This window comes from Rutilus rutilus (genome assembly GCF_951802725.1).
Source record: "Rutilus rutilus genome assembly, chromosome: 2".
Classification (NCBI taxonomy): Eukaryota; Metazoa; Chordata; class Actinopteri; order Cypriniformes; family Leuciscidae; genus Rutilus; species Rutilus rutilus.
Window position 1 is genome coordinate 25662782 of NC_140210.1, and position 15412 is coordinate 25678193.

The 15412-nt window shown below is 37.9% G+C and overlaps 1 protein-coding gene across 4 annotated transcripts in view; it reads right to left on the minus strand.

Moving 5' to 3' along the window:
* gpm6ba (glycoprotein M6Ba) overlaps positions 1-15412 on the minus strand; it is an 84943-nt gene that overhangs the window by 2491 nt on the left and 67040 nt on the right. For 2 of the 4 annotated variants that reach the window (XM_084395961.1, XM_084395960.1), the window contains exons 2-7: positions 11316-11502; positions 5296-5452; positions 4184-4352; positions 3814-3887; positions 2268-2333; positions 1439-1960 (exon numbers count right to left, since the gene is read on the minus strand). In XM_084395961.1, the coding sequence (XP_084252087.1) occupies positions 1877-1960; positions 2268-2333; positions 3814-3887; positions 4184-4352; positions 5296-5452; positions 11316-11502 (737 nt within the window). In that variant the 3' untranslated portion in view covers positions 1439-1876. Of the gene's footprint in view, positions 1-1438; positions 1961-2267; positions 2334-3813; positions 3888-4183; positions 4353-5295; positions 5453-11315; positions 11503-15412 lie in introns of those variants that run through there. The other 2 variants (XM_084395959.1, XM_084395962.1) reach the window with 1 other exon arrangement.

Genomic DNA, 15412 nt, shown 5'->3' on the forward strand with positions numbered 1-15412 from the left:
GTGCGCTTTATTGCAGCCACTTCACCCATTGAAGTTACAGCTAAATTTATATATTTTTTCTCAAATTATTTTTATGGTTTGGTTCAAACCTTCAATTTTTATGTAATATTAGAGCTGCATGATTCTGGATAAATTGAAAATATATATATATTTTTTTAAAGTGAGATCATGATTCTCCCACAATTCTGAACAAAATAACATGTTATGTACTAGAGGTTCTGACAAAACATTAATTGCAGCATAAAAATATTTAATTATTATCAATAAATATATTTCTTAAAATCTGTTTAAAAAAATAACGATTCAATGACTAACTCAAAAAGACTTGGATGAATCAGCGTTTTTGAACAAATCTCTTGAATGACTGATTCAATGACATACATTTTTTCACTTACTGGTGTATTGATGTAATAATTGTGATAATTTGCATTATTGTAACAAATAATGATATTGTGTATTTGAAAAGACTGATGCTGTTTCATACCTATACATGACAGCTGTTCTCTCTGGGTCAGCAACAGCGTCAACGCATATTTAAATGTTTCGCTGTGATCATACTTGTCAAAGGTTTAATAGACAAAGCTGAATCGTTGACATTTAAGAATAAGATAGCCTGGGAGTTTAAATCGAGATTGTGTTCTTTTAACGATAAAACGTGCAGCTCTATTTATTAATCAAAAATATTTATTTTCCCAAAATAAAAACATGAAAGTTTGATTTAAAAAAATGTATAAAACCCACAATAATTTCAGTAGTCAGTAAAGCCAGAACGTTTTCTGCACATCAATACACGAAAATACTATTTAAACAAAATTGTGTCTTTTAATTTTTTTTTATGGGTAGTCTTATTTGCTTTTAGACAAACTGAATGAAACGATTTTCGATTAGACCAATATTGAAATGCACTTTAAATAAACTTTTTTCAGTGTATCCAGCATCACATTAAATATTATTATTTCATGTGTTAGCATTTAGCAAATAAAAGATGATGTAAGAACTACTGGTGGTATCCAAAGAAAGGTGTAAAAAAAAAAAGAAAAAAAAAAGAGCTGCTCTATCAAATAAAAAGAAATGACCTTCTCAACAATAATTGTTTATTTCTTCTTTCAGAAAACAGGACCTATACTGGTTTGAGAATGATACAAAAGGCACAGAATCTATATACTGTTTTAATTCTATAATAAACAGAATACTAAAGTAAGTAGTTGGATGATTCTAACAATAAGGCTCTGAAAGATATTGCCTTTTTTTGTCATTTCCATGAATGCAAAACATCACATGAGGAGTTAAAAAGTACAGTCACACCCTTCACAGGTACATGTACAGTAGCATAAGTAAAAGTTTCATTTTTGAGCATTAATCTATCTATCTGACTGAATTATGGACTACTGGTGCCTCAGGGTGAATATAATCCAATGGAAACATAATTATCAAATACTATGTTTTTTTTTTTCTAGTTTTAATCCTGTCCATTAGGTGTTGTTGGACTGACAGAAGAGTTACATTCTTACTAAGCCTACTTAAATGTCATTTTCTCATTAACTGTAAATAAGATACATTATTCTGGATTGTACTTGATTAAATAGGTCCTAGATTAAAACAGGTAAAAATGTATGGAAAAAATTAAGTGAGTGAAATGTATTGTCCTTGTTTTGTCAAAAGATCACACTTTGTCAAACTATTACAGAAACATTAGACAATAACATTAATATGCACTACATTGTCTATACAATAAGTCCAATGCTATTAGAATGAACAATTCTCTATTTATTCTCTACCTTATCTTTTTCCTGACCTCTTTTACACTCTATCTCTTTTTCTCTCTGTCTTTGAGAACAACTTTCACAGACTTTGCAGTTGCCCTCGTACAAAGAGCTCAAAATTTAGTGGTGTGACTGTGGTCGTAGCTCTTAAACTTCAACACAGCAAAGTTATACGTTGTGGCCATCACATAGATGAGCTGAATGGAAGAGAGACAAACCAGTGGGTGAGACCAAACATTGTTTTAGATGTACAGTAGCAACTTTACAACAGAAGTTGCACCACTTCCCCATAAAAGCATGTACTCTAGGTCAATCTGTGCCTAAAGATCCTGAACTGATGACAGAATATTGCAAAATAGTACCATGGCACTATATTGTACCATTTTCTCTACACATCAACGCAATTCTTTACTAAGCAATTTTAGACCATTTTCAACTATTATTCTTGATATAAACAAGTTACTTAAGAAAACAATTAAATGAACATTTAACATGAAATCTTACCAGCGCGATCACAGTGGCACCAGCTCCAGCACAGGCAACAATATAAAGATGGTAGGACAGATAGAACTGCAATGAAATGTTATGCAATCCATTACTAGCATTACTATGAAAAAACATAACAAACACAAGACAACAGACCAAGCCGCACAAAATGTGATATTACTCATTTAAAATAAAATTACATTGCCTGAGAAATGTACCTTTTTCTTTAAAAAATAAACAATCCTTAAGGCAGCACACAAATGTCAGGCTTTTACCCTTTAGGCTACTATGAATCATAATTTATAGTCTTTTTTTGCTTTGAAAACTTTAATGATTTTTATGAAGTAAATGTAATAATAAACAACTTCATGTTAAAAATGTATACTGTATCAAATGATTCAACAGGCTTCTAAGGAATGTACATTCCTGTACATATACCATTTTTACATCTCTTAAACATTGTTGTATTGTATTGTAAACAATACAATTAAAAACAAAAAAAACGACCTTTGATCTTAAAATTAAGCATCTAAATATCACCTTACTAAGACGTATTATTGGAAGATATTAGAGCTGCACAATTCTGGATAAATTGAGAATCACTTTTTTTTTGTTTCAAACAGAGATCACAATTCTTCTGAACAGACAATTAAACAAAATAACATGTTAATTGCTGCAGTCTATTTAGAATGTTTAATTAATCTGAATGAATTATTTATTTATTATAAATCCATTTGAATGAATGATTCAATGACTCACTCATAAATACTTCACTTGTTTCATTACTGAACATCAGAGTTTTCAGAGTTTTTGAACAAATCTCTTGAATGAATGATTCAATTAACAAATACATTTGTTTAGAAGTCCTATAACAATGTAATCTTCACAACTGCTGAAGCATCAAGTTACTTTCAAAAGGTGATTTGCTCTATTTTTATCGAAGCGATAGACATCAGTGTTTATATCCAACCTATAATCTTTTATCCTAGTACTTTTGTGATAATATGAATATTTATAACACAGAAATAATACTGTGTGGTTAAAAAGAAATATTGAGAAAAATCCTGGAATGTTTTATTAAAAACCTTATATAAAAACCTTAATTTATTTTCGACTGAAGAAAGAAAGACATGAATATCTTGGATGACATGGCAGTGAATAAATTATCAGGACATTTTAATTCTGAAGTGAAGTAATCCTTTAATAGAGACAGGCGAATCGCTGTCATTTAGGAATGAGATCATGAATTTTTTAATGATGAATCGTGCAGCTCTAGGATATATACAGTAGTGACAACTGATATTTACATGCATTTTATGTCAGTAGTCTGCTATACTGTAATTAAAAAAAATCTCATTAATTTACATTACAGGCTATCAGAATTTCATCTTATTTTTTTGGCCATAGCCTATAAATAACTGCTTTTTTTTTTTTTCCAGTAAACAGTTAAAAAAATTTAAACAACTTTTCTGACTATTATTTCATGTCAGGCTTCACAGGGTTAAATAACTTCCTTCCAGTACATATGTAATGATCTTCAGGGACAAATGAGGTAAATCTTTACCTCACTAGTATTGCAGATGTCGCTTAGTGTGGACCCACAGGCTTTACCAGGGCTAGCGTTCCATGGGATGATTCCTGAAAATGATTACATGTATTACATACATTCATCTAAAAATTATAAAGAATACCAAAGCAATACACTTGAATAATTACATATTATTAAATGGAATGAATGGTTATATAGTTTGCCACTGGTAGGGCTTTCAGTAAATGCCAGGCAAGGAAATGGCTGATTGTATTTGTAAAAGGAAGTGTACACTAGTTAACATTCTATTAAAATCACTTACTTCTTACATTGTAAATTGATGTTGATTTTGCAAATCAATATAACCAAGTATTATCTAATGATTCAATCTCAAGTTTTTTTTTACCATACTGCCGCACATCGACACAGATGTTGTCCACAGAGGTGAGATTGGCAATAGGGGACTTCATGGCACCACACGTGGTCCACATGTTATAAAAGAGGAAAACAGGCACCGCAGAGAAGCCAAAGATGCCTAGCCATCCCAATCCCAGAATGTAGGTGAGGAACACAAACTTCAAAAAAGAAAAAAGAGAAGTCTTGTTTAGGTTTTTGCAGTTAGACTCTAATGCTAAATATCCACTCAATATCCATATATCTAATATCATAATGACTAGAATAATCTCATAATTTGATCCTGTTTAAATCCTGCAGTGTATACAGAATGTGACCCAGAATGATGACCTATTTACCGCTGAATCACCTTGGATCTCTCGCCACTAGATTATCACAATCACTCATGTGAAAATACACACATGATTCCCAGCTTAAAAAAACATCACAAAGACTACACATACATACAAAGACACATCTATGGCCCGAAGGCTTTAAAGATGAATCCTACTGGACATCTGCAGAAATTATAGGAATTTGGGTACACTGCACTGATCACGCCAGATCTGTCCTCAAGAGTTTAATGTTTATGGAGGGGGGTAAATGTATTTGAATGAGCTCGTATATGTTTATGGAAAGCATATTTGCCAACCCACACTCATTGGGAAACTTTACCTGTGGCGACATTTCCGCAAAATGTTATTACGTTGCTTCTTGCACGTTTCATGACACATTTCACAAAGTGAAATGTCTAATGAGTACCGATAAAAGTGCATTCAGTTTTATCTGAAACTGATGATGTGAATCTGGCAGCCTTGTCTTTCATTGGTTGGGTCTATATCACAGCAGTTCGGAAATTAATTGTCTGGTGAGTGGCACTAAAAGGTTAATGCTCTATCAAGTGGGGCTGGTTATGTTATGCAAACATCAAAATGTATTAGTCTACAAATCATGCACTATGGCAAAAGTGTTTTGAGGTCAAAACATAGTATTGTCCAAGGAACGCTGGAAACTGAAACTCAATTTTATGTATGGGTACGTCTTTGGAGTTTTGCAGGTAGAGGCATGTTTTTCTACTGTGCTTTGTTTTGTATGTCCATGCTTTTATGTGTGTGCTGGCATTACCATGGCACTGATGCAGCGTCCACACACAGTCGTCTTGAACTCGCTGTGCATCTCTTTGACAGCACTGGTGGTGTAGAAGCCCTCAGCCAACAGGATGATGCCATATAGGAAGAAGAAGCAGGCGATTCCATAGATGATGTACTGCAAAATCTGAACCCTTCATAACAAAGGAAACATTTATCTATATTGAATGTGTTAATGTAAGAGGTGGGCAACAATCCCTCAAAATTGTCAAATATTTTTATGGAGAAACGCCTCGGTTACGTATGTAACCCTCATTCCCTGAGTAGGGAACGGAGACGTTACGTCGTGGCGACGAATGGGCTTTCGCTTACAAAGCCTCTCACCTTCGAGTATTACAAAACGAGCCAATGGCAAGGAAATGCCATGGGTCTGCGGAATTTGGATAGCGTAACTCCCCCCCACCTCGTGGGTATATAAGGAAGCACGCTGGCAACATGCAGATATGTTTCTTCGCTGAGGAGCCGAGACTGAACTCAGGCGTTCCAGCGATACAGCTGAAGTGGCAGGGAGACTAAACGTCTCCGTACTCAGGGGATTACGTAACCGAGACGTTCCTTTTACTGGTCACTACGAGTTACGTCGTGACGACGAATGAGGTTCCCAGGGCTTACTGGGGGAAACACATACTTGCGGAGGCCCAGCGGCCAGCTGTGCGCCAGTGCGTCCTTGCCGAGCATGCCCTCGGTCAGGGAGTAAAACAGGCTGCAATGGGAAGAATCGTGGGAGGCAAACAGATCTACCTGTGCGTCGCCGAACTGTTCCCAAATCAGCTGAACCGTCTGGGGATGGAGTCTCCATTCTATGGGAAGAGGCTGAAACCGTGAGAGCTCGTCGGCTGGACGGTTCAGTTCAGATGCTTCTGACTCCATAGGAGGCGGTGGCGGGTGAGTTGCGACATACGGCAGGAGCGTAGACCACCTTGTCGGTTGATGTATGCTACTGTCGCGGTATTGTCTGAGCGGACTAGTACGTGCTGGTTCTTGAGCAAGGAAGCAGTGCAGAGCCAAACGTACCGCCAGCAACTCGAGGCAATTGACATGTCAAAGGCGCTGGGGTCCTGTCCAGGAGCCCGCGGAGACAGGGCTAGCCCGAATGGGAGAACCGCGTACTGATATGCCCACCCCTCGAAAGCAAACCGCAGAAATGGTCTGTGTTGAGGAAGAATGGAGACATGAAAGTAGACGTCCTTCAGGTCAATCGCTGCAAACCAATTCTGTGGCCGCACACATCCTGTTGACCATAACCCACCGGTTTTCTTGGGTACAATGAAGTAGGGGCTGTAGAAGCCGGACTTCATTTCGGCTGGAGGGACAGTCTCGATTGCACCCTTCGCCAGGAGGGCGCCCTCGGCGGCGAGCAGGCTGAGGGTTCTGTGCCGACGGCTGGGTGGAGGCAGCAGCGGGCCGTCGTGGCAGAATATGTTTTATCGCCTCAGTCTGCTTCTGGGCGGTCGAGAACTGTTGGGCGAAGTCCTCGACCGCGCTGCCGAAAAGGCCAGTGTCGGATATGGGAGTGTTGAGGAAGCGGGTTCGCTCGGCATCTTGCATATCGGCCAGGTTGAGCCAGAGGTGTCTCTCCTGGACCACGTTTGTGGACATCACCTGGCCCAGGGAGCGTGCGGTCACCTTCGTCGCTCGGAGAGCGAGGTTGGTGGCGGCACGCAGCTCATCAAAGAGCCCCAGTGTACCCTTTGGCAGCGGCCCCGTTGAGGGGAGGAAAGGCGGAGAAGGTCGCCGAGCGATCGCGGTAAGTCAATGGTGGACGGGACAATGGTTCCACTCGTGCCCAATGCTCGCGGTTGCCCGGGAAAGCATGCGATGGACATGGTTTCCTCGTCTGGAGCGCCGCCAAATGAGACGTGGGATGAAATATATTTTTGCTAATTTAAACATTTAAAATGTACTTTTTTCCAGCATCATCATGATCATAGTCACATGATCCTTCAGAAATCATTCTAATATGCTGATTTGCTGCTCAATTATTATTGGTGCTCAGTTATTAATAATGGTTCTTATATTATCAATGTTGAAAACAGTTTTTGCTGCTTAAATTTTTTGTTGAAACCATGAGCATATTAGAATGATTTCTGAAGGATCATGTGACACTGAAAACATTTACTTTAAATTGTAATAATACAATCCACAATATTACTGTTTTTACTGTTTACTCAAAATAAATGCAGTCTTTGTGAGCATAAGAGATGCTCAGTCATCATGTGTAGTTATATCTGTGATATGGTCAACATTTAGTTCTCTAATGGCGCTTTTCCATTACCAGTACCAGCTCGGCTCGGCTCGCTTTTCGCTCCGTTTTCCATTGCAGATAGTAACGTTACCTCCACAATAGTACCTGGTCGTCATAGCGACGCCGCAGGAAACTGCCGTGACTTAATCTTTTACGCGAGACGCGCGAGACACACCCGCTACCCACACACACACAGGGCAAAGGAGGAAATCGAGTGTATGCTGTTTTTGGATGTTTTTGTTTTTGCTGTTTTTTTATTCAGGATACTGCGTCTGGCGCGTGCAATGATGACGCAGTGAATAGTGACGATTCTCTCTGACCAATCAGCAGTCTGCCATGATTTCACGTCACATTTTAGTATCGCCTCAGCTCGCCTCAGCCCGCTTAGAACCTCGCCGGAGGTGGTACGAAAAAAAGTACCTGAAAGCAGGTACAGGTACAACTTTTACACAGTGGAAAACCAAACAGAGCCGAGTCGAGTCGAGCCGAGCCGAGGCGAGCTGGTACTGTGTAGTGGAAAAGCGCCATAAAAGTGATTGTCTGTAAAATATAACAAGCCAAACACATACTATAATTTAAACATGATACATTTTACTTTAATATAAATGGATGAGGGAACTCTCCCTCTAACGAGGCTATTGAGTCTCAACCGCAGTATTGCGATGGTCATGTTCCCACAGTGAGAACATGATTCATCAACAAAGGCTGCCTTAGCGTGATCTTCGCAATCAATTGTGCTCGGAAACAGTCCGACCGCAACCAGAAGTGCACGGGCGAGACATCATTAAAAAGACGTGCCACGCACAAGCTCTTTTGTGAGAGGAAAAAGAAACACACACTGGCAGATCACTGCACAGATCAGCAGGTAGGGTGACCAGATGAGATTGGCTGAAATTCGGGACGGTGTTCGGGGGGGCTACTATGGTATCATAGTCCTACTATGATATTAGACTACATAGCCTATAATAAACAAATGTCATTAAAAAAAAACAAAAAAAACAATGACTGTTGACCAATCAATCACTCCCTTACGACTGGCTGGCAGAGACATTTTTGCATTTTAGCGGCGTGTTGGGATTCCGGTACACCAGCCATGTCAACGAAGAATGAATGAAAATTAGCTTATCTAAATTCGTGCCTAGGTATCTTTGTAGAACTTCAAAAAAAAATAAACAAAAAATATGCTGCAGCCAATGAGCAGCCGGCGGGGGCTGGCTGCAGGACGACTCAATCTCCACGGACAGTTTTTAATGTTTTATCAGACAATAACTACTCAAGATTTTGCTTTAGTATAATTTTCAGCACAATTAGGACTCGGATTCCGTGACTGTCCCAAATTTTTCGGGACACCTGGTCACCCTATCATCAGGCAATGTGCGCTCGCTGGAAATCGCTGTCACACCAACACTTGGAGAGAAGCTCATCTCGAAGAGTGAAGAGAATGAAGATCTCAGAATGGCTTGTGGAGTGAAGAGTGGATCTTGGCTCCGAAGCGAAAAACATATCTGCATGTTGCCTGTGTACTTCCTTATATACCCACAAGGTGGGGCGGAGTTACGCTATGCAAATTCCGCAGACCCATGGCATTTCCTTGCCATTGGCTCGTTTTGTAATACTCGAAGGTGAGAGGCTTTCTAAGCAAAACCCTATTCGTCGTCACGACGTAGTTACGTAGTGACCACAAAAGGGAACCGAGATTATTCAATTTCAACTTCTCAGTTCTAACTCGCATGCATGAAACCAGATCAGTTTAGATAGAATGATACCAAAACATAAAGGCATGGTTTATTTAAGATCACATTTGCCAGAGTTCCTGCTCTGTAAACAATTGTGGCAATGATTAATTGTATTTTGAAGCGGGGGCTGCACATGAACTCTTGGAAGATTTTAGGTACTGTGTTTACTGCACACTGTATGTACACAGGAAATCAAAGGCCATTTGCTCCCAGTAAAGCTCAAGATGACATGATGGTACAGAAAGTACAGCCAGTTGCTGGCACTCTAGAGGTCATTTCTCACCACATACTCACTCTTGAGCATGTTACTGTGTTCTAACATGTGGACATGAATTCAAACAGGTAGAAAAACTATAACACTACAATAAAGTTGTGCTAGTTAACACATAGACCTAAGGTTGGTCTCTTTTTAAATAAGACACTCAGCAGATTCTTGAAGAAGTTAAAGCAAAAATTCAAAAGTTCAAGTGAAAAAAAGCTATAAAAATATACTTTAAAGCAAATGTACTGAACTAAACAGTTTACATTTTATACAAAATATATATTTTACATAATAATTTGGACTCTTTTTCTGGAAAATCAAAGGCATATGTCTAACCAATGTTGTATTCCAAATTTGCAGTTGATATCACAAAAAAAATTGTCTGCTAAAAGGATTTAAAATACCATTTTCAAGGTAAAGCAATGTCCAATTTCAAAACGTTTTTTACAGGATGAAAGTATTTAAAGGTGCTCTAAGCGATGTTGGGTGAAGTCACTTCTTGTTGACGTACAAAGTATTGTCAAACAAAATGGAGGCTAGCTCGACCCTCCCTCCTCCTCATCCCGTCCCCTCCCCCTCACTTCTGTGCTTCCTGAAACAGTCATGAACCATTTAGAAAAAACAAACTGGATTTACCCACCTGTCCAGCAAAAACAGAGTCACCTGAATGTTGGATTGGAAGCCCTTCTGCCGGCGGAGTTCTCGCCACCTTTTGAACACTTTTCCGATGTAAATTCGGGACTTTGCGTGTTCCTTCTCCTTTTCCCTATTCTTTGTTATTTGTTCATTGGAACGTCGTGTGTCGGCCATATCAAAATTCTCAAGAATATATATTTTTAACGTTAGTCGTTGTCCTTGTCTAGGACATCTCTCCTCCCTCTTCATGCTTCTCTCTCCTCCACTCCCCACACACCCCCCTTAATGTGCACGCGCACTAAACCCCCAACCCCCTCCCCCAAGTCATTCTTGTCGGTTATTGGCTGGAACACTGTTTGTTATGTTTCGTGGTCCAGGCTGGGCCAGTTTGTTTTTCTTGCCATTTGTGGAGCCTGGGCTGTCTACAGAGACCGTGTTTTTTTACAGTGTGTTCAGGGGACAGGCAGCTAGCGGATAGTGAGGAGATGTTTGCTGTATGTGACAAAAAATGTTTTGGCCTAAAAAACGTGTGACATCGCTTAGAGCACCTTTAAGCTTTCAAATGATATCTAATTCATGATGATTACTAAAATACATGACATCGGAAAAAAAGGCAATAAAAAGCACACAAAGTGTCCCGCTACCGAAACACTGACAGTTGACAGGCTATCTAACATGAACTAACAATGAGCAATACATTTTTGACAGTATTTTTTAATCTTTGTTCAAGTAAAAGTTTAGAAAAACAATTGTTCATTGAAAGATCATGGTAGCTCAGGTACATTAAATAATATTAACAGATACAACTTTCGATTCTAATAATGTATAAGTAAATGTTGAAATGAACATTAACTACGATTAATAAATGTTTTAGAAGTATTTTTAATTGTTAGTTTAAATGTTAACTAATATTAACAAATGGAACCTTATTGTAAAGTGTTACCAGATAAACGAGATCAAGATTTGCTTTCTTTCATCTCTTTATAGCCTAATGTAACAATTATAACACCTCAAGCACCTCACAGTAGCAATCTAAATATATGGACACAGCTATCATTGGGGAGTTACTGTATCTGTGGTATTTGAATTATCATGGCCATTTATACGAGCACACTTACACATCAATGAGGGTAGCATGGTCGGAGGTGATGCGAGAAAAGTGGTTTTCCACCATGGTCACAGTGCCCGTAAGTGCCACATGCCCACAGCCGCAGAACAGAGCCACACCCGAAAAGCACAAGATGGTGGCCACCAAAGAGGCATAGGGGACACCGCCCAGACACTTGATGCAACACTCGAAGCAGCCTGTAGGGGGAGAAAAAGAAATTTTGTTTTTTGTCGGAATTCGCTCTAGCAAATGCTGTTAACTTAGAATTTTTTTTTTTCTGTGCTTATTAATCACGCATATATTTTAAGTATTGTTTTTGAACACTGAACATATAGAGTGTGGGTATTACTCTTATTGATACAGATTTAGATTTCTAAGACCACATGAAATATATCCGACAGATAATTTTTTATATATTTTATATTGCTTTAGTGACATTTGCTTTGACACTAGAGAGGAGTAAGTTCATGTATTTGGTGTTTTGACACCTCATTGAGACAAAATCATGTCATATGAAATCAGATGCCCATCGGTGACAATCCATCTTCACGCTCAGGTCATATGACATGGGGTGAGACCTTTACTGTAAGATGAAGAGTTTAATTACAGACACTTCCAAATGCATTTCAATGAATAGATTTTAGCCAAAATTGAATGGAAATTTGAAAATACTAGTATTTGTATCTATAGTGGCACTTAGAACAGGCGAAATACAACATTTAGAATGAGGATTCTGGAAATTGTAATCTTAAGCTCTCTTCTCTTCTATCTTCTCTTCTATCTTAAGCACTGCCCTTTAGTGATCGGCTGATATCGATTTATTTGATGTCCAATATAAATCACACGCATAACACTTAATATTTACTGAATTGGAAATAAATAAAATCTGTAAAAAAATTAAATAAATAAAAATGAAATAAAATAAAAGTTTGTGCGTACTGAAAATCATCATATTTAAAGGAATATATTAATATCATATATTCAAAGGAAGACAAGGGAACACTTAATTTTACATACAGCACACAGTGAACATGACATGAATAGGATATAGTGGCCAACTGGACAGAAAGATAGATAGCAGTTTGAAATCAAGGATTTAAAGATTGTCTTAAACTCTCCTGTTCGCATCCGATTTAAGCTATTTTTAAGGTCCAAAACAACCTTATTTTAAATTATCTTATTTATCTCAATTATTATTAGTCAACATAATGTAAAAGGAAAAACAATACAATACTTATATCATACAGACTCTGGAGGACTTGGAGTTAAGTTTTTCTTTGAGAAAAGAGCAAAGAATGGCACTTAAGTCATTCTTAAAAAAGGAAGATGTGTTCGTAGTTTTGTCGGCCAGATATGGCAAAAGTTGAATCTATCAACTAACGTTAGCTCCGCTGTTGGGAAAACGCTCTGGTTGGTTGAAGCACTGTCCTATTGTGTGCAGAGGGAATTTGAAAGACAGCTGTTTATCCCGCCCCTCGGATTGAGCCTTGTCTATGGTGAGTTGCCAGACCTAACATCTTGATGTAGCTCATAGGTTAACTCTGCTTGTACAGTGGAATCCTGCTCGCGCGCAGCGGGCTTCTGCTCGCGGAGTGCTGTTTTGCTCACGCAGTGGATTTCTGCTCGCTCAGCTGATTTCTGCTCCCTCGAGTCTACATGACTTTTGACAATTTGGGGGCGGAAACCAAGGAGGGCACTGACCCTCTTATGATTGGTAATGAGAGCTGTCAATCAAGGTACCGCTGAACCATACGTCATAGCAGTGTGAGGAAGACAGCGCCAGCCTGACAGTCTGATGCCGGAAGTGGGCGGGGTCAAAGTCTGATGCCGGAAGTGGACGGAGTTCATGTTTAACACGGTAGAACAAGGAAAAGAAGAAGAGAAGAAGCTAAAAATAAGTTATATCTTTGTTGGATACAACATACTTAACGTTACGCTTATACAAAACGGCTCTAAGTATTTTGTAAGTTAATATTCAACAATACTATTGATCTGTCATTGACACCATTATATGAGAACTGAACTGAGCTGGATAACATCACAGTTTTCTCCAGAATGGCTAACGTAACGTTATATAGATTCATTAACTGAATGAATAACTTTTTTACAACAGAAATGAATCAACACTGAACCTACTTAAGCTGGATTATGACACTATTTTGTTCTAGATCTGCCGAGACAAACTTTGTTGCATTATTTCCCTATCCGTGTAAAGCTGCTTTGAAACAATCTGTATTGTAAAAAGTGCTATATAAATAAAGGTGACTTGACTTAATAAATGTGACTAAGTGAGAATTGTGACAATGGCATTTGATTATGTATTATTATTTTACAGCTGGATTGTATCACTTTGTTAGGTTACATATTTATGGTTTGTGGTTTAATTTGTTGTTAAGAATTGTATTTTATAGAATTTGTTAAATTTTCTGACCATGAGAATTGCATTACAGTTTTTCTCAGTCGCTTTGGTGCATTTCTCACATCACTATTTACATTTGCACAACAGTTAATGCAGTTCTCAAAACTATTAGTACAAACTGCAAAACCTAGTTGATAACCTGCAAAAGCGTGTCACTTGCTCAAAATGGATAGCTCATTCCTCAAAAGCAAGTATTCATGTCAATGAAAGTGTCAGTGTCATCAAGATGAAAAGTTCTGACACCATTGTTTATGAACAAGATAGTCAAATGGCTTTGTCACGTTTTCATTATGACAGTTTACTCTGTAAATGTTTTCCAATGCAAAAAAGTCAGATCTTGGTGACACTACCTGAAAATGCTCGAGACAGCACTATATACTATTTGCACATCCATTTGAAAAATACAGTAAAGTTACACATTACTGTATTTAGTGAGGTAACTGAGTACAAGACACTGAATATGTATGTTTCACATTTTTACTCCATATGCTCTTTGCAATTCTAATTTGTTCACAGCATTGTGCAAAAGAATACAACAATTATTACAACAAACATAAACTCCCTTTGGGTAGAGCCGTGCACAACTGTACACAATATTGCAGTACATATTGGAACATACAACATACATAGTACTGTAATCATTCATGCACAACCAGACGTTCCTCTCTGTCTGGCCAGTGGCCACATAATTTCATCTACATCACAGCGAATATCATCTCTTGCTCAATTGCAAATTGTTCAATTTAGGAGGAAAATTTCAGGAAAAAAAAATGTTACAAAAATGTGTAAAGTTTGCTTGACAGATTTTGACAACTAGTTCAACATTTTTGTATGTAATGACTCAAGCAATGAAATGAGGACTATTAGTTTTATATGGAATGACTATTCAGCATTCACAAGTATAGTTAATTTTGACTGACATGACATAAGCAAATGATAATGTTATAAAACAGCAGAGAGTTGTATGAAAGCAACTGATGCATGTCCAAAAGCATTTGCAATTTGTTGGAAGGAATGAGAAACTGCTACTATGATGTGCACAAATGACTAAATGTTGTGGAGGTTGAACTAACTGTTGTGCAAATATAAATAATGATGTGAGAAATGCACCAAAGCGACTGAGAAAAACTGTAATTGTATTTTATTTCACCTACAGAACCACATAATTCAGAGAGGTTCAGCGCTAAAAGCTTTGGAGCAATGCACAACATGCTGCAGAAATGTTCACTGCCCTTTTTGTGATAGCAGTATTTTTAAACAGACAAAACGGGACAAATTGAATAAATCACATTAAAATCCACTTTAAAAAGGCTGTTGTTCATGGAGGTATGAACATCTGGAGTTATTTTTTAATATACAGTGGCAATAGATATTATTTTACATTTATCCATTTGGCAGACGCTTTTATCCAAAACGACTTGCTTTGCATTTCAAGGTACACATATTTAATAGTAGTCCCTTTGGAATTAGATGGTTTGCTGGCATGATTTAGACAAAATATTAAATTATCTTCATTAATGTCTAAAGGTTACACAAACAATCCACACTGAAACTTAAGCTAACAAAACACAAACAATGATATTTTTCTGTGTTTATATTTTGTTATAATATGTTATATCTGTGAATGCATCCCATTAAACATGCAAACACATAGGATAAGTTTGAGTAGGGTTGGAATTAAAGGAGAT